This window comes from Mercenaria mercenaria, chromosome 9 (genome assembly GCF_021730395.1).
Source record: "Mercenaria mercenaria strain notata chromosome 9, MADL_Memer_1, whole genome shotgun sequence".
NCBI classification, from domain to species: Eukaryota; Metazoa; Mollusca; class Bivalvia; order Venerida; family Veneridae; genus Mercenaria; species Mercenaria mercenaria.
This window is the reverse complement of record NC_069369.1, coordinates 28,808,698-28,829,601: the sequence shown is the minus strand read 5'-3', so window position 1 is coordinate 28,829,601 and position 20,904 is coordinate 28,808,698. Positions and strand designations below refer to the sequence as shown.

Sequence of the window (20,904 nt, the reverse complement as noted above, 5' to 3'; positions counted from 1 at the left end):
TCTTTCCTTATCCCCATGACAGAATTTGATGAAACTTCACACAAGTGATCAGTACCAACAGTAGTTGTGCATGGGGCATGTTAGGTTCTTTTAGAAAAAAAATTTGCAGAGTTATGGGACTTTGTTTTTTTGTTACTATACTATATACATAGACACAATCTTGTGCGCACCATCTCTCCTCATCCCCTTGACACAATTTAATGAAACTTCACACAAGTGATCAGTACCAACAGTAGTTGTGCATGGGGCATGTTAGGTTCTTTTAGAAAAAAAAAATTGCAGAGTTATGGGACTTTGTTTTTTTGTTACTATACTATATACATAGACACAATCTTGTGCGTACCATCTCTCCTGATCCCCTTGACACAATTTGATGAAACTTCACATAAGTGATCAGTAACAACAGTAGTTGTGCATGGGGCATGTTAGGTTCTTTCAGAAGTCTTTATCATGATATGAACTTGTGCACCTCCTATTTTTGTACCCCCCGACAACAAAGTTGTAAGGGGGGGTATACTGGTTTCAGGTTGTCTGTCTGTCCATCTGTCTGTCTGTCTGTCCGTAGACGCAATCTTGTGCGCTCCATCTTTCCTTATCCCCATGACAGAATTTGATGAAACTTCACACAAGTGATCAGTACCAACAGTAGTTGTGCATGGGGCATGTTAGGTTCTTTTAGAAAAAAAATTTGCAGAGTTATGGGACTTTGTTTTTTTGTTACTGTACTATATACATAGACACAATCTTGTGCGCACCATCTCTCCTCATCCCCTTGACACAATTTAATGAAACTTCACACAAGTGATCAGTATCAACAGTAGTTGTGCATGGGGCATGTTAGGTTCTTTCAGCGACAAAAATTGCAGAGTTATGGGACTTTGTTTCTTGTTAACATACTATGTACATACAGTCTGCATATGCAATCTTGTGCATGCCTAATCTACCAAACCCTTACACACAATTTAATGAAACTTCACACAAGTGATCAGTACCAACCCTAGTTGTGCATGGTGCATGTTACATTCTTTTAGATAAATATTCTGCATAGTTATGGGACTTTGTTTTTTGTTACTTTACTGTATACATACAGTCTATATACATACAGTCCACATAATTATGCAGTCTTGTGTGTGTCAAATTGCAATGTACTGTGTCAGTGCATGCGGGGGGGTACATTCAATACCTTTAGTGATAGCTCTAGTTTAATACCTGTTTTACTAGTTCAATAACATTAAACTTGCACAGGGCGCCTTTTAATATTTGGACGTTCAACATGTCCCTGTGTCAAGTTTAATCGAATGTCAGCCATTTGCATAGCACAGATTACGACTTTATTTTATTGAAGTGTAATGTAGGAAAACTCTCAAACACGTGAAACATTGGTTTACCGTAACTAAAACTGCACCACCAATCACTTCCCCGGCGCATTTCACAGAAACTTCTAGCGTAATTTATTGAAATATCACGAACAATACAACACCGAATAAATATATAGAATCAATTATACATGCTTAGACGAAAACAAATACGTTTAGCCTACGACACTTGTAAAAATCTGCGGCCATTATTTAACGCATGGGTACCGCCGAACGCATGTGGACTAGCCTTTTAAACTGTTTTGATAGGACTTTACAATTAATTTAAGTAACTTTTAATAAAATTACAACCAATAAATGCTGATTAAACACCCATCGCCTATAAACATATGCATACTACATAGACAATACGTTAGTAACGGGCCGCATTTTTTTTCAAATCCGACCGTGAGAATATTTTTTCGTCTAAAATTAATCTTTATAATAAAGAAGATTTGACAGTTCGTGTTGTGTTGTGGAAGTGAATGGATGTAAATTTCATTTTCAAAGTGCGTACTGATCTTCAATAACTTCAATAAGACAGTATGTTCAATGGATGTGTAAATTAGGTTTCTTTGTCCGTTGTTGGTATTTAGCTATCGCTTTCAAGTCACTTCTACCGTGAACTTGTAAAACCTTCCGCAAGAACTTTTGCGGAAAGCTCTACCGGGAAATTCATACTTTCGATAAAACGTCGGACCATATGAAATGTCAAAATCGTAAAATATTGAAGTCCGACGTTTATTTATAGAACTACTGTTTTACCAGAAATCGGTTTTAATGAGAGTAGAACACAAAACTGAACAGCTTTTAGCCTTATGCAATCTTGTGTGCGTCAAATTGCAATGTACTGTGTCAGTGCATGCGGGGGGTACATTCATCACCTTTAGTGATAGCTCTAGTTTCGTCTGGCTCTGCCCCCTATTTTTAGAGTTATGGCCCCTGAAATAGTCAAAAATGTACATTATCACATTGTGACGCACCTAGCTCAAAAACTATTTGATATAGATTCATGAAACCTTGCATGTGTACCGTATTTCACCTAAGTCTTGGGACACCCTAAATCTTGGGACACCCCTAAAATGTGGAAAAATAATTATTTTTCTTGACCATAAGTTTTTGGACATGTATTTTCTCAGCGTATTTTTCGTCCCTAAGTGTTGGGACTAAGGTTGTGTACTGATTCAAGATGTAACCCAAATACCGTTATTATACATTGTATGGTGTTGTATCGATCAAAATATCAAATAATTATAAGAACCAAAGACTATTTTTTTTAACATTTTCGTGTCGTGTTTTTACTAGTAAAGTGTTTTTTTACCATACCAGTTAAGTGTTGTATTTTTTTTTGCTGCAGCCAGGAAGTCCATTTTCCGTTACTTGTTTATTTTTATTTACCACTGACTGGAATTAACCCGCGAATCGTACAGATATCAAAACGCCATGCCGGTAATTTTCCATTCCACGAGCACGTGCGAGCTATCGTAATGTCTAACTTTCAACGCCGTTACTTTTGTTCATCGACACGTATACAAAAAACGCGCGTCACGCATTCATTTTTTGACTTTATCGCTTCAGATTTTCAACACCGATTGAGAAGTAATATAGTTTGAATTCTATAACGATTTTAAAAAGGTATTGAAAGAAATGTTGGCAAAATTCTATAAAAACGGTCGAATTTTCATAAAATTACTTGCAAAATTTCAAACAGCGCGATCCTAAATACTTATTTCTTTCTAAAAGTAAATAAATGATACAAACTATGGGCATAAAATTCAGACTTTTGACCAGAAAGTACAAAAAACAGAATAGAAAAATCTTAAATAATGAAAAGGCTACAGCAATTTAAAAATATGAAGTAAAACGATTTTTGGCAAACAGATTTCTGTTACGTGAACTCGTGAACGTAAATAGAAAATGCGGTTAAAAAACAAAAACAATAATGATGTTGTTGCGTATTTTTAATAAGTTTTGAATGAATCTTTGTACATGTACATGTATTTTTTGACACGACACTTTATAATAAGATATTCTTCTCAAACCATTTTGTAATTTCCTAGAGGGCAAATAGGTCACAGAGGTAAGATATCCGCTATTATAGTTTGACACGTTTACCTGTCAGTTTTTACGGGATATTGCACATTCGCTTTAACAAAATAAAAAGAAGCTTTTTTTATTGATTGTTACAACACTACATCTACTTCTCAGCACTTAAGAACCGAGGCGGTACGATCAAACAGTGATGTGCAACATGGCGCGAAAACATGACGTAATGCCATGAAAATCTCGGGGAAACTATACCGCTTTGATCTCCACTTCTAATGTCATGATACCGACACACTTCTTTTAGCTCTTTGAGGGGGTGTTAATTGATGATGAAAACAAGGCCAATTACTTTGTTTATCAACAGAATAATTACCGATAATCGTTGTTTTTTTCCGCTTTCAAGGCATACAGACACTAAATAGCCTGAGCACCTATGAAAAAATGGTAGTCGCATAATGGCGGATTCAAATAGTTCTCAGTTTTTTTTGCTGTAAGAAGGATTTTCCTTGAAATCATTGCTATATATTGGTTGAAATCATATTGCATGCCTATACTTGACATACTGGTAGCATTTGCATGTTGAAAAAAGACTCCAAACTGATTTAACATGTGAAATTTATTCATACACCCCTACCCTAAATTGTGATTGTCATTTCAGTGTAAAAATTACGGTGTGTCCGTTTGACCAGAAATATTTTTCTTGCATCAAACATGACCCCTACTTTTCTTTGGATATTTTTACAGTATTAATGTTGATCTACAAGAAAATGTAAGCTAAAGAAATTTAAAATGGGTCTAGGTGTGTATTGCAGCATTGTGAAAACTTGTCATTTTATATAGAATATATAGTGGTGGCTATTTAGTGTGTTATAACCTATAAGAATTGTCACCCGGTAGAATTACTAAAATTTTCTGTCTGCAAATAAAAAAAAATTTGTAAACATTGCACATCAACACAGACAATTGATTTTTGAAAGAATTAAGCAAAAAATAAATAATTCTATACCGGTGGGGGAAAAAGGGTGTCGGAAATGGCTTGGTTGTACGACAGTAAATAAAAATCCTAGCTATGGAAAAATAACCACAAAACTGCCTGGAGAAACTGTCAGAAAACAATATTATGTGCACAGACTTACGTGTCAGGCCACTAGAAATATTTTAAAAATACTCGAAGGCCTACACGTGTCGCATATATGCCATTTTTCTCTTTGTGTGAACCCGGAACATTTGAGCAGAAATGTGGGGACCAATGCTCAGGCCATAAGTTTAGGGAGTTTTCTTTCAAGGACTGTATTCTATGGTATACAGTAGTTTACTATTTTTGTATAATATTTTTGATAAATACAGCACTATTATATACACAACTTATACAAGGCTTATTTACATTTGTGCGGTTAATATAACTTGTTATATGTGTGCAGTGCCGGCTCAGCTGGCCACAAGGCAGCACAATAAGTTTACTTATAACCATCTTTATTTCATCCTAATATCACACTCTATGCATAAGCATGATCTTTTAGGTGTGGGGTGCTAGAAAAGTCAGGCTTGGGGTCAGTGAGACCCTTTGAATAGTGTAAATCTGTATGTAATTTATACCTATACTGGCGTGATGCAAAACGACTGCGTCTTGCTCGCGATATGTACCTAGTAGTTTTACACAACTTGTCGTAGTACTCTGTTCTTAAAAGGTGTCTGATAACAGAAGAGCCATGTGACAGTTTTACACCATTTACCCTAGCTTTAAGGATAACAGTGTCAGCAAGCCCATGATTTAGTCTTAGAATCTGGCCACGGATACGGCCATGGCAGTTGCAGAGAAATGTAACATTTTTGGGCAAGCATGCATTGTAGGATCTGTTCACTGCTTCACATTTCTGTGTAGATGTTAAAAATTTAGTTTTTTCTATGCTTTCTGGACCAAGGAGAATTTCAATACATTTCCTGAGTAAAGTCTCATCATCATCAGTCATTTTAAGCCTGACATTGTCTAGCATATAGTTTTTGCTTTTCTGTAGTTGCCAGAACAAACCAAGCTGTAATTTAGAACATGAGGTACCACAGTAACCTTTGAAACATAGTACTATTTCTGAAATTATATTAGGCATTTTGTGTTTTATTACTTTCAAATTGCTTTTGTACTTCTTATGTGCACTTGATAGCTCTGAAACACACCTAGATTTAATAGATAGAGCAAATCTGTTTTTAGATTAGACTTCTGTTTACCACGGAACATTTTGTCACTAAATGGTGCCCGGTTAATTTGCCTTTTTAGGAGAATTTGCTAGGTGCCTCACATCTTTCAAGTGCACAGTTTTAGTTCCTTGACCTTTGTCTACATCAGAATGACCTTTAGAATCTCCATCACCTGTGTGGTGTGAAATCTGAAGATCTTTAGTAATATCCTTAGATACCATTTCATTCCATTTGAGCAGAGACCAGGTGTGCAGTATCAACACCTTTTTAGTTACATTTTGACATGAATAGTTGGAGAGAACTTGAATACTATGGCCATGAGATATGACTTTAGCTATAGAATGCAAAAATATGCAGTATTGTTGCATTTGAGATGAAAAAAAAGACAATTTTCCCCCATTTTTTACTGAAAAATAAGCTTTTTTTAACAAAAAAAAAATCACTAAACACTAATTATGTTCTATATTTTATCACAGTTGCATAATTATAAGTTTTTTTTCAGTGTGGTTGTCTATTCCGCACTTGCTGGTGGTATATTGATGTAATATCTTACGGGTTTTTTGAAAAAACAGCGTTTAATGACTATGTGATTCAGCCAAATTTAACGGCTTAAACCGCAGTCTTTGGACAAAATGATGGCTGTATAAAAATAGTGATTTTGAGAAAACTACTGGTTTGTTTGGGCTGAAACTTGTTTTATAAGCTGAATATAGATGAAACTTCACATAGAGAGCAAAAAAGCTGGAAAAAAAAAATTCATATTTCCTTATAGGAATACAGACACTAAATAGCCTGAGCACCTATGAAAAAATGGTAGTCGCATAATGGCGGATTCAAATAGTTCTCAGTTTTTTTTCCTGTAAGAAGGATTTTCCTTGAAATCATTGCTATATATTGGTTGAAATCATATTGCATGCCTATACTTGACATACTGGTAGCATTTGCATGTTGAAAAAAAGACTCCAAACTGATTTAACATGTGAAATTTATTCATACACCCCTACCCTAAATTGTGATTGTCATTTCAGTGTAAAAATTACGGTGTGTCCGTTTGACCAGAAATATTTTTCTTGCATCAAACATGACCCCTACTTTTCTTTGGATATTTTTACAGTATTAATGTTGATCTACAAGAAAATGTAAGCTAAAGAAATTTAAAATGGGTCTAGGTGTGTATTGCAGCATTGTGAAAACTTGTCATTTTATATAGAATATATAGTGGTGGCTATTTAGTGTGTTATAACCTTTCAACACGGGTGGGTGGGGGATGTTACCCGATGACGATTATTGTGTCCATATTTTTGGGACACTTTTCAAAATAATTATTTTTCAGGAAATAAGTCTTGGGACAGTGAAAAAAATAATTATTTTATGCTGTCCCAAGACTAAGGTAAAATACGGTATTAATCATGATATGAACTTGCGCACCTCCTATTTTTTCATTTAGGTCCGCCCCCTATTTTCAGAGTTATGGCCCCTGAAATAGTCAAAAATGCACTTTTTCACCTTGTGATGCGCCTAGCTCAAAAAGTATATGATATAGATTCATGAAACCTTGCATGTGTATTAATCATGATAAGAACTTGCGCACCTCCTATTTTTCTTTGGGTCTGCTCCCTATTTTTTTGAGTTATGGCCCCTGAAATAGTCAAATATGCACATTTTACCTTGTGACGTGCCTAGCTAAAAAAGTATTTCATATAAATTGATGAAACATTGCATGAGTCTATATCAAGATATGAATTTGCGTACCTCCTATTTTTCGTCTGGCTATGCCCCCTATTTTTAGAGTTATGGCCCCTGAAATAGTAAAAAATGCACATTTTCACCTTGTGACGCGCCTAGCTCAAAAAGTATTTGATATAGATTCATGAAACTTTGCATGTGTATTAATCATGATATGAACTTGCGCACCTCCTATTTTTTGTCTGGCTCTGCCCCCTATTTTTAGAGTTATGGCCCCTGAAAAAGTCAAAAATGCACATTTTCACCTATTGACACCCCTAGCTCAAAAAGTATTTGATATAGATTCATGAAACCTTGCTCGAGTCTTAATCATGATACGAACTTGCACACCTCCTATTTTTCATTGGGTCCGCCACCTATTTTCAGAGTTATGGCCCCTGAAATATTCAAAAATGCACATTTTCACTTTATGACGCACTTAGCTCAAAAAGTATGATATATAAATTGTTGAAAACTTGCACATCTTTATCATGATATAAACTTGCACACCTCTTTTTTTTTTTTGGCTGGTTCCACCATCTATTTTTAAAGTTATGGCCCCTGAAATAGTAAAAAAATGCACATTTTATGTATGTGCCTAGCTCAAAAAGTATTTGATGTATATTCATGAAACCTTGCTTGAGTCTATATCATGATGTGACCATGCACATTAAGCATTCTTTTTGAGAATCTTAGTGCTTATTACAGAGTTATGGCCCTTGATTTAGACAAAATAGTGGATTTTTTGTTTTGTGATGCTCATAGCTTGAAAAGTATATGGCCTATAATAATGAATCCTTTTCATAAAATGTTTGTTGAGGCTTTACCCCATTAAGACTGCAAACATTTGAATTATTGCCCCTTATTTGTGACAAATGTACCAGTGGGGGGCACACCCTGTGTCCTACAGACACATTCTAGTTATTCCTTAAGTTCAGTTTCTTGGTAACTGTATCTTTTACCTTAGTATTCCTCTTCCACATCCCACAGCCTTTACCCACTTTTCACAATCCCCGCTATCTGCCCCTGCAAACATATAGCTTGTCTGAGCACGGAGTGCCCAAGTTGAGCTATTGTCGTCTACCTGTGTTAGTTGCCTCCACTGTACCCCAATCCCCATCCCTGCCCCTGTATTTTTTTCCAGTTCAGTTTCTTACATGAAAATTTTTTGAGTTCCCCTCCTTCCTTCCCTATATTTATTGCTGTTCATATTGCCCATTTTGATTGCCCTGTTACATTCTGCTTTTGATATGGCCTTTTAGGTGGAGATTTGTTAACACCTTTGCCAGAGCTTGTTGCTATGTTGCAATGTTTTGTTTTTCAGTGCAATTTAGATATTAGTTTTGGCAACGAGGTAAAAGCCACATTTCGTTTGGTAGAAGGGTCTGGTCCAATAGCTCTGGGAGGACAGCAGCTAGTTGGTAAGTGCAATATTCAAATACACATTGTAGCAGTGTATTTTTATAGCCAGTGTACAAGAAAGACATTGTATGAAATGAATTAAGAAGCATTGTAACACCTTTGGATAGAATGGTCTACTCCATGAAGTCCTTGCTCTGTTTCAGTACTTCAGCTCACAGGTGTGAATGTTCTTCATACTCTGTAGTGGCAGGCTCATGCTCTTATCAGAAAGTGTCAAAATGTTTCCTTGTAAGAATATAGTCCAAAGACATAAATTTTTAGGTTAGTTATTGGAAGCATCAAATAAGTAAAGTTTTCCTTTTCAGTTTTCAATTTAATTCTGTGTTCTGTTTAACAAAGTAAGGGAATACAGATGTATGTATACAAGTTGCTTTTAAAATATGCAAAATTATAGCTTTGCTGTATAATATTTTAATATTTTAAAATAGCTTGGGTATTCAAGTGAATTAGTTAGTGCCAACAAGCAACTGTCTGTATAATAGGTCCACTAGGGGTGGTGGCAAGCTCCCACAAATGTTGTCTGCTCTAACTTGAGCACTTCTTATCCAATATTCACTAAACTTGGTGACAATGTTTGTAGCATATTATCTTGGAGAAGTTGATAACCACTCATTTATGGCCCATGAATTACTTTAAATTGAGAGTATACTTAAATAACTTTAGCAGATTTTATCCAGTGTTCACCAAACTTGGTCAGATTGTTTATGGGCATATTATCTTGGCCAGGTTCAATGACCAGCCTAATAGTCTTTGTCACTCTGCAGTTATGGCTTTTGAATTATTCAGTGAGAAAAATGCCAAGTAGTTTGCTCAGTAAATAAAAGTTTAGTTAGCAGCATTCTGCTAAGGCTGTGATATTGCGAGAATCTCGCGTAAAAATTACAAATGTCGTGCTAAAATTGGTCTAGAAATGTCAGTTGTTGCGTTACAAAAATTTTGGGGAAGAATGTGCGTGTGGGAAGACCAGAACCAAGTACGAATAGTTCATGTTTCTTCCGCATCCTAATAGAAAAAACATCACTTTGACCCGCCAGCAAAGAAACTATGAACAATTTTAAGCTATGTTTCTGTATCTGCAGACAAGAAATGCGTTCAGTCTACTGATTTATGGCCTAGTACTTTGTCGCTTCATAAACAGCCCCATAGACCACACAAACTCCAGAGTTGTTTACCATTCTCCACCCACTGTCTCGGCAGGTGAAATTGAAAGCAGGTCCGTTTAATTGTCTCCAGAACTGAAAATACATCAGTCAAACCACAATTTGAGGTTGCAGAAAATTCAGATAAGCCAAAAAGAAAGGTGACTCCAAATTCAGAAGTGTTGATTTAACCAATTGTTGGACTACAATAAAGACTTCATTATTGTAGTAATGTTACTGATTTATTTCAATGACATGGTCAAAATTGTTGTCCCCAAGATTTTGGAAATGTCCCCACACTTTTCATACCAAGGGGACATTTGTCCTCAGCATTTTTAGCTCGACTATTCGAAGAATAAGTAGAGCTATCCTTCTCGCCACGGCGTCGGCGTCACACCCTGCTTAAGTTTTTCGTACCAGTCCACATTTTGACAAAGTCTTTTGAGATAAAGCTTTGAAACTTTCAACACTTGTTTACCATCACCATGTCCAGTTATAGGCAAGAGTACATAACTCTGTCAAGCATTTTGACTAAATTATGGCCCCTTTTGTCTTGGAAATCTTGGTTAAGTTTTTCGTACCAGTTCATATTGTGACAAAGTCTTTTGAGATAAAGCTTTGAAACATTCAACACTTGTTTACCATCACCATGTCCATTTGTAGGCAAGAGTACATAACTCCATCAAGTATTTTGGTTGAATTATTGCCCCTTTTTTACTTGAAAATCTTGGTTAAGTTTTTCGTACCAGTCTACATTTTGACAAAGTCTTTTGAGATAAAGCTTTGAAACTTTCAACACTTGTTTACCATCACCATATCCAGTTGTAGGCAAGAGTACATAACTCCATCAAGCATTTTGGCTGAATTATGGCCCCGTCTGACTTAGGAATCTTGGTTAAGTTTTTCGTACCAGTTTATATTTTATGTAGCGTTTGACAATTGGCTTTGAAACTTTTATATCTTGTTCAGTATTATAGTCCCTATCAATAGGCAAGAGTACCTAACTCTGTCATCTTTTTTGGCTGAATTATGGCCCTTTTTGAACTTAGAAATTGGTTCTGTTTTTGTATATGTCCATGTTTTGTCAAGACTATTTGACATATGCCTTTTAAACTTTGAACACTTGTTTATCATTATGATTTCCATCTGTAGGCAAGAGTACATAACTCTGACAACTATTTTGGCTGAATTATGGCCCTTTTTGGACTTTGAAATTTTTGTCAAAACTATTTGAATTGTGGCTTTGAAACTTTTAACACTAGTATATCAACATGATTTCCATCTTTAGGTAAGTGTACTTAACTCTGTCAACTATTTTGACTGAATTATGACCCTCTTTGGACTTGGAAATTAGTTAGATTTTTCAAACAAGTCATATTTTGCCTAACATATGGTCACACATTGCCATTTAGTGCAAGACTAATCGAAATCCACAAATACAGTAACATTTTTTGCTTAATCCATTTTTTTCTTTTGTCGGAAAATCTATGGAAATATTTTGACCCCATTCTTCAATCAATTCTTCGAATAGTCAAGCACGCTGTCATCCGACAGCTCTTGTTGATCCTCGGCAAAACACTGAGTAATGATTTGCTGTGACAAGTGCATTTTGTGACAGTTTGGCAGTCTTGTTAAAATCTTAGGTCACATAATCAGCTGTTAATGTCATTGTTACACCTGATTTATATAACTGTTCTGCCTGTAGAGTTTCCCCCAGATGAGCTGAACAGTCAAGATGAGTCTGCCCTCGAGGATACCATGGAGTCAGAACTGACGGAGGAAGATATGAGTCCGAAGAAATCTAAAAAGAGAAAAGCTGGAGCGGGAGCTGATAAAAAATCAAAGGTATCATAACATGTACAACATGCATTCTTGCAGTTTTACACAATAGTATAAATTTGATATTTTTTATATGCCTGATTGGACGTATTATGTTATGACGCCGGTGTCCGTCCGTTAGCAGTTTCGTGTCTGCTCTGTAACTCTTGAACCCCTTGAAGGCTTTTTAAGAAACTGGACACAAATGTTCACCACATAAAGACAAAGTGCAAAGCGCATGTTTTGGATGGCTCGCGTCAAGGTCAAAGGCCATATGACTTTGTTTCGTGTCTGCTCTGTAACTTTGAACTGCTTGAAGGATCTTAAAGAAACTTGGCACAAATGTTCACCACATCAAGACCATGTGCAGAGCGCATGTTTTGGATGGCTCGCTTGAAGGTCAAGGTCACACTGGGGGTGAATACAACGTGCAGAGCGCATGTTTCAGATGGATAGGGTCAAGGTCACATTTTGCGGTCAGAGGTCATACCTTCTGATGTATATTGCTCTGCATTGCAGTGCTCTTGTTTGTAGATGTAGGTTATTCCATCTTCATTTGGCTTTTGAGCTGCAAGCTGACGCAAAGAATGTTTAGCAATTTTCTGCCTTGTGAACACCAGGACAAAGGCGCTTAGCTTGGAACTAAGCCATGGCATTTTGAAGTAAATTTATAGAAACGATTTTCCTGCATTAGTCCTCTAACTGGTAGTATCCAGTTACGTACATCTTAGCTCAGTAGAAAGGCAAAATAAATGACTTACAATAATTTGACAGACGACACTTTGTTGGCGTCAGCATCAGCTTCCCAGTTTGGTTAGGTTTTTGTATGTAAAAAAAAAAGTTTTGTATGTAAGCTGGTATCTCAGTAACCGCTTGTGAGAATGGATTGAAACTTCGCTCACTATCCACTATGATGTTCTGACTTGCACTGAACAGGTTTCATAACTCAATTCTGCATTTTTAGGAAATTATGCCCCTTTTTAATCCCCCGCCGTGGCGGAGGGATTATAGGAATGGTCTGCGTCCGTCCGTCCTTCTGTCTGTAACAAAATCGTGTCCGGTCCAGATCTCCTAAACCCCTTGAAGGATTTTCATGAAACTTGGGTTAAATGATCACCTCATCAAGATGATGTGCAGAACCCATGAGTCAGCCTTGTCGGTTCAAGGTCAAGGTCACAACTCAAGGTCAAAGGTTTGAGCCTGCCATTTTGTGTCCGCTCTATATCTCCTAAACCCCTTGAAGGAATTTTATAAAACTTGGGTCAAATGATCACCTCATCAAGATGATGTGCAGAACCCATGAGTCAGCCATGCCGGCTAAAGGTCAAGGTCACAACTCAAGGTCAAAGGTTTGAGCCTTCCATTTTGTGTCCGCTCTATATCTCTTAAATCCCTTGAAGGAATTTTATAAAACTTAGGTCAAATGATCACCTCATCAAGATGATGTGCAGAACACATGAGTCAGTCATGCCGGCTCAAGGTCAAGGTCACAACTTAGGGTCAAAGGTTTGAACCTTCCATTTTGTGTCCGCTCTATATCTCCTAAACCCCTTGAAGGATTTTCATCAAACTTGGGTCAAACGATCACCTCATCAAGGCGATGTGCAGAACTTATAAGTCAGCCTTGTCGGCTCAAGGTCAAGGTCACAACTGAAGGTCAAAGGTTTGAGCCTTCCATTTCGTGTCCGCTATATATCTCCTAAACCCCTTGAAGGAATTTTATAAAACTTGGGTCAAATGATTACCTCATCAGAACGATGTGCAGAAATTATGAGTCAACATGCCAGCTCAAGGTCAAGGTCACAACTAAGGGTCGAAGGTTTGAGCCTTCCATTTGGTGTCCACTCTGTATCTCCTTAACCCCTTGAAGGATTTTCATCAAACTTGGGTCAAATGATCACCTCATCAAGAACTCATGAGTCAGCCATGTCAACTCAAGGTCAAGGTCACAACTGAAGGTCAAAGGTTTCAGCTCTGTATCTCCTAAACCCCTTGAAGGATTTTCATGAAACTTTGGTCAAATGATCACCTCATCAAGACGTTGTGCAGAATTCATGAGTCAGCCATGTCAGTTCATGGTCAAGGTCACAACTGAAGGTCAAAGGTTTCAGCTCTGTATCTCCTAAACCCCTTGAAGGATTTTCATCAAACTTGGGTCATATGATCGCCTCATCAAGAACTCATGAGTCAGCCGTGTCAACTCAAGGTCAAGGTCACAACTGAAGGTCAAAGGTTTCAGCTCTGTATCTCCTAAACCCCTTGAAGGATTTTTATGAAACTTTGGTCAAATGATCACCTCATCAAGACGTTGTGCAGAATTCATGAGTCAGCCATGTCAGTTCAAGGTCAAGGTCACAGCTAAAATCAAAGCTTTTACCCTTTCACTATCCAAAGCAGTGGCGGGGGATTTAGCTGTCTTTCAGACTGCCTTGTTCAACTAAGCAATTGATGATAAAGATTTTGTATTGAAAGCGGGTGTCTCGGTACCAACTATAAATGGGAAGGATTGAAATTTCACACAATTGTCTTCTGTGATCAGACATGCATTGTACAGTTTCCAAGACTCTTGTTTTGCATGTTTACAAAATCAGCTAACTTTCTTTAGTGACAAATGTGTTAAATAGTTAAGTATTGCTGTCCTCCTAACAGCTCTTGTTATAAGTTGTGATCAACCTGTTGAACCCGTAAGTCTGATGCACACGCCATAAACTTGAAATCTATTAAATATCTTACTTGTTTTAACTGTTAAAAATTAACATAGGAAACAAATAAACATTTTGTTAGCACTTGTGAATGTTTGTGTATTACAGAAAGGCAAGCTGGAGGAGAGCATGTCGAGTGCAGATGACAGCATGGAAGATGACGAGGAGGTAATAGTCTGTTTAACTTCCAAAGCCATCCTTTAATTAGTAATTTAATTATGGTATGAGTGGTGGGGCTTATAGATTTAGTCTTGTCCATCCGAAGTTCGTGATGTGCCTAGCCCGAAAAGTATTTTATATAAATTCATGAAACCTTGCATGAGTCTTTATCATGATATGAACTTGTGCACCTATTTTTCGTCTGGCTCCGCCCCCTATTTTCAGAGTTATGGCCCCTGAAATAGTCAAAAATGCACATTTTCACCTTGTGACACGCCTAGCTCAAAACGTTTTTGATACAGATTCATGAAAAACTTGCATGAGTCTTAATCATGATATGAACTTACGCACTTCCTATTTTTCATTTGGGTCTGCCCCGTATTTTCATAGTTATGACACCTGAAATAGTAAAAAATGCATTTTTACCTTGAGACGCGCCTAGCTCAAGAAGTATTTTATATAAATTGATTAAACCTTGCATTCATGAGTCTTAATCATGATATGAACTTGTGCACCTCTTATTTTTAGCTTGACTATACGAAGTATAAGGAGAGCTATCCTACTCGACCCAGCGTCGGCATCTTTCCCCCACATCAACCGCATCATACAGTGATTCATTTTGAAATCTGAAGATACGAGTCCATGGGACTCACATATTTTGAAACAATGAGTCCCAGCCAGTGAGTAATGAGTCATGCAAGTTGAAAAAGGAACTAAATATGCTTAATATATAATAATTTAACGTTACTAATTTTATTATTTCCTGTCTTTGTTTAAGTCTATTAATTTAAAGTAAATCAATTCACTGAAAATGTCAGTGATTCTGTTTTCTTATCTTTGTAAACCTTGTGAACCTAATGTGATTAAACTGCAAATTAAAGTTTTTTTCACTCTTGCAATGATTGTCCAAACCAAGAAAACCCTTTAAATATGAATACAATTAATTAAAAATGTTAATTCCATATCAGCAGTAAATAAATCAAGCTCCCAGTACTAATGCACTCAATGTCAGTCACTTTAAATAACAAGTATGTGAATTAAATACATTTCAATAGCAGTGACATCACTATGACATCACTCGAATACTGTCTTCTTTGATCTGCTGGTGTCTCTTTGATCTGCTGGTGTCGGCTAACACCAAAAGAAACAGTTGTCAAACATGTTTAACCCAATTTCTAAATTTGATGCGTCAAAAATTTGGGTAAATTTCAGTTACCTTATTTTAATCTCAGAAAGTGTCAGTGATTAAAATTATGTTTCTAAAGTCTTAATTGGTTTTGAAAAATACGAGTAAAATTAAGTGGATTTTAGGAAATTATTCGAGCCAGTCAAGGTAAGATACTTTCTAAAGGTAAAAAAAAAGCACGTGTAAGCTAATGTACCGGTAATATAAATCTCTACTGCTTTGTTTATCAACAGTCAGTTTACAAAACAAGTGTCACCTTCGCACTTCTCGGTAATCTGAAGTAGGCGGAGCTTAAATTATGCCATCGTATATTCCAGTCAAGTGTCAACAGGCTGATAACTGGTGGAGTGTGGATAAAAAAAATCGGGCGACTTGAATTTTGCTTTGATGTTAGATTAGAGCGAAGTGGGGAGCTAAAAAGCGACTATTTCGCTCAAGTCTCTCCCTAGCTCAAGCCCTATTCTTTACAAATCGAACGGTGATAAGGTAAATTTTGTTTGCGTCCCGTGGCTGCACACATTTTAAATTAACGCGTCTCCCATGAAAAATACGCGTCTTTGACGCAGGACGCACGGCAAAATGAATCACTGATCATATGACAAAAGGTGCATAACTGTGGCACAACTTTTTCATGAATTATGCCCCCTTTTACTTTGAATTTAAGGTTAATTTTGAGCATTTTCACTATATCTCCATTATTATGAAATGCATTTGATTCAAACTTGAAGTAGTTGTTCCACATGGCCACCCACATCATGACACAAGGTGCATAACTCCTGCACCAATATGTAATGAATTATGCCCCCTTTTTGCTTACAATATACTTGTATAGTGTTTTGATACACTTTATCTTTACCTCTCTTATTTTTGACAGACTCGGGCCATTGTGCAGTATCTTCATATACCATTGGAATCATTAAACACTCCAGTGACTGCTCTAGTTTCGTCAGATGTGCCCAGTTTCACTATCCAGCATCGAAATAGTCGAGCGCGCTGTCTCCTTTGACAGCTCTTATTTGTCTGGCTCCACGCCCTATATTTAGAGTTATGGCCCCTGAAATAGTCAAAAATGTATATTTTCACCTTGTGACACACCTAGCTCAAAAGTATTTGATATAGATTCATGAAATCTTGCATGAGTCTTAATCATGATATTAACTTGCGCACCTCCTATTTTTCATTTGGGTCCACCCCCTATTTTCAGAGTTGTGTCCCCTGAAATAGTAAAAAATGCACATTTTCACCTTGTGACGCACCTAGCTCAAAAAGTATTGTATATAAATGGTTGAAAACTTGCAAAGTCTTTATCATGATATAAACTTGCACACCTTTTATTTTTTGGCTGGCTCAGCCCACTATTTTTTTTAAAGTTGTGGCCCCTGAAATAGTAAAAAATGCACATTTTCACCTAATTATGTGCCTAGCTAAAAAGAATTTGAAGTAAATTCATGAAACCTTGTTTGAGTCTTTATCATGATGTAACCTTGCACACTTCGCATTCTTCTTGAGAATTTTAGCGCTTATTACAGAGTTATGGCCCTTGAAAAGCTAAAATAGTTGAGTTTTTGTTTGTGATGCTCATAGCTCAAGAAGTATATGGCCTAGAATAATGAATCCTTTTCATAAAATGTTTGTTGAGGCTATACCCCATTAAGGTAGTTCTGCACGTTTGATAAACCGGAAGTGATGGCGTAACGTCATTTATCCGGAAGACGTAGAATAAAGCCTGGATTCGGCATACGGAAATGAAAATCATTTTATGAATTAATTGAAATCTGTGAGTAAATTTATTACAATGGCACTGTTGCTATATTTCTAAAGTCAAAATATGATGTTAAAATATATGACACGTTAAAGTAATCAAAATAATGTTCTAAAATTAGCATGAAATGTCCGGTTCACTTTAATCATGGTCAAATATCTCAAAAATAAGCACACGGACCTATACATTTTATTTCACCAAATTATAGGCCATGTGTTTATTTACAACTGTGAGAAGTTTCATCAAAATCTACATTGTAGAAAAAGTTCTATTCGCGAAAATGGTATGAAAGTAATGATTTTCCCATAGACTCCCATTATGAAATATTACATGAGGTCCAAATTTTTCAAATCGGTCTAGCAAAAAATCAAGCACACGACCCTATCTTTTTTATTTGCTGAATTTTCTAGGTATATTCTAAAGTTATGAAAATCAGAGTTTAATCAAATTCTACGTTGTAGAAAAAATTTCTATCCAAACGTGCAGAACTACCTTAAGACTGCAAACATTTGAATTATTATGTTTTTGGGGTCACTCCATCAAAGGTCAAGGTCACAGGGGCCTGAATATTGAAAACCATTTCCGATCAATAACTAGAGAACCACTTGGCCCAGAATGTTGAAACTTCATAGGATGATTAGTCATGAAGAGTAGATGACCCCTATTGATTTTGGGGTCACTTTGTCAAAGGTCAAGGTCACAAGGGCCTGAACATTGAAAACCATTTCCGATCAATAGAGAACCACTTGACCCAGAATGTTGAAACTTCATAGGATGATTGGTTATGAAGAGTAGATGACCCCTATTGATTTTGGGATCACTCTGTCAAAGGTCAAGGTCACAGGGGCTTGAACATTGAAAACCATTTCCGATCAATAACTAGAGAACCACTTGACCCAGAATGTTGAAACTTCATAGGATGACTGTACATGCAAAGCAGATGACCCCTATCAATTTTGGGGTCACTCTGTTCAAGTTCAAGGTCACAGGGGCCTGAACATTGAAAACCATTTCTGATCAATAACTACAGAACCACTTGACCCAGAACGTTGAAACTTCATAGGATGATTGGTCATGAAGAGTAGATGACCCCTATCGATTTTTGGGTCACTCCGTCAAAGGTCAAGGTCACAGGGGCCTGAACACGGAAAACCATTTCCGATCAATAAGTAGAGAACCACTTGACCCAGAATGTTGAAACTTCATAGGATGACTGTACAAAGCAGATGACCCCTATCGATTTTGGGGTCACTCCGATAAAGGTCAAGGTCACAGGGGCCTGAACATTGAAAACCATTTCCAGTCAGTAACTTTAGAACCACTTGACCCAGAACGTTGAAACTTAATAGGATGATTGGTCATGCAGAGTAGATGACCCCTAACGATTTTGGGGTCACTCTGTTAAAGTTCAAGGTCACAGGGGCCTGAACATTGAAAACCATTTCCAGTCAGTAACTAGAGAACCACTTGACTCAGAATAATGAAACTTCATAGGATGATTGGTCATGCAGAGTAGATGACCTCTAACGATTTTGGGGTCACTCTGTTAAAGGTCAAGGTCACAGGGGCCTGAACATGGAAAACCATTTCCAATCAATAACTTAAGAACCTGTCAACCCAGAATGTTGAAACTTCATAGGGTGATTGTTCATGCAGAGTAAATGACCCCTATTGTTTTTTCGGTCACTCTGTTAAAGGTCAAGGTCACAGGGGCCTGAACATTGATAACCAGTTCCGATCAGTAACTTAAGAACCACTTGACCCATAATGTTGAAACTTCATAGGATGATTGAACATGCAGAGTAGATGACCCCTATTGATTTTGGGGTCAGTCTGTTAAAGGTCAAGGTCACAGTGGCCTGTTCATGTAAAATCATTTTTTTGGAAATAAATTGAGAACCACTTGACCTAGAATGTTGAAACTTAATAGGATGATTGGACATGCAGAGTAGATGACCCCTATTTATTTTGAGATCACTTGATCAAAGGTCAAGGTCACAGGAGCCTGAACAGTGACTTGAGAACCACTAGGCCAAGAGTGTTGAAATTTAGCGGGATGACTGGACATGCCAAATAGATGATCCCTATTGCAGCCAACCATCAGTGTCTCTGACTTTTGTTCCTGACTCCTATTGACTTCTTGCCTATAGGACTTTGCATTGGGGGAGACATGCACTTTTTTACAAAAGCATTTTCTAGTTGCCCCTTATTTATGACAAATGTACCCGTGGGGGCACACCCTGTGTCTTACAGACACATTCTAGTTTACAAAAGTAGTTCATGTTTTTATGTATTGAAAGCTACAGAGCCTTGGAACAACTTCCTCTTGAAGTCCAGTAAGTGAGCTTTTTCGTTTAGACTCCCTTATTCTATTAATATGTCCTGAACAATTTTACATATTATAGACAAGTGGCTTGAATTGAAATTTTAAGATTGTAGAATTTTACTGCAAAGTTCCTTGAGGTTTTTTAGCCCACTTGTCACATAGTGACAGGGTGAACTTTTGTGATTGCCCTGTCTGTCGTCCGTCCACAATTTCTTGTGAACATGATAGAGACCACATTTTGCAAGCAATTTTGATCAAACTTGTACAAAACTTGTATTGGCATGACATCTCGGTCCCTTTTGAAAACTGGCTAGATCCCATAATGGGTTCTTGAGTTATTGCCCCTTGCAGGGCCAGAATTTGCGTGTGTGCGTGTCAACAATTTCTTGTCTGCATGATAGTGGTTTCATTTATGATTTTATTTTAACCAAACTTGCACATAGCTTGTATCACCATAAGATCTTGGTTCCTTTTTTGAACTCGGCAGATCCCTTTATGGGTTCCAGAGTTATGGCCCCTGAAAGGGCCAAAATGAGCTATTTTGACCTTGTCTGCACAATAGCAGCTTCATTTACGATTTGATTTAAACCAGACATGCACACAACTTGTACCACCATAAGATCTTGGCTCCTTTCTTGAACTGGTCAGATGCCATTATTCAGGGTTCTAGAGTGATGGCCCCTGAAAGGGCCAGAATTAGCTATTTTGACCTTGTCTGCACAATAGCAGCTTCATTTATGACTTGAATTTAATCAAACTTGCACAAAACTTGTGTCACTGTAAGATTTCGGTTCCTTTTTTGAAGCGTCCAGATCCCTTTATGGGTTCCAGAGTTATGGCCCCTGAAAGGGCCAAAATTGGCTATTTTGACCTTGTCTGCACAATAGCAGCTTCATTTATGACTTGAATTTAATCAAACTTGCACAAAACTTGTGTCATTATAAAATTTTGGTTCCTTTTTTGAAGCGTCCTGATCCCTTAATGGGTTCCAGAGTTATGGCCCCTGAAAGGGCCAAAGTTAGCTATTTTGACCTTGTCTGCACAATAGCAGCTTCATTATGTCTCCCCCAG

General features: G+C 37.1%; 1 protein-coding gene across 3 annotated transcripts in view; it reads left to right on the top strand.

Annotated features, from left to right (window-relative positions):
* Nucleotides 1–20,904, top strand: part of LOC123546799 (nucleoplasmin-like protein ANO39) — a 48,526-nt gene that overhangs the window by 6,209 nt on the left and 21,413 nt on the right. For all 3 annotated transcript variants that reach the window (XM_045333366.2, XM_045333365.2, XM_045333367.2), the window contains exons 3-5: nucleotides 8,644–8,740; nucleotides 11,586–11,725; nucleotides 14,509–14,568. In XM_045333366.2, the coding sequence (XP_045189301.2) occupies nucleotides 8,644–8,740; nucleotides 11,586–11,725; nucleotides 14,509–14,568 (297 nt within the window). The remainder of the gene's footprint in view (nucleotides 1–8,643; nucleotides 8,741–11,585; nucleotides 11,726–14,508; nucleotides 14,569–20,904) is intronic.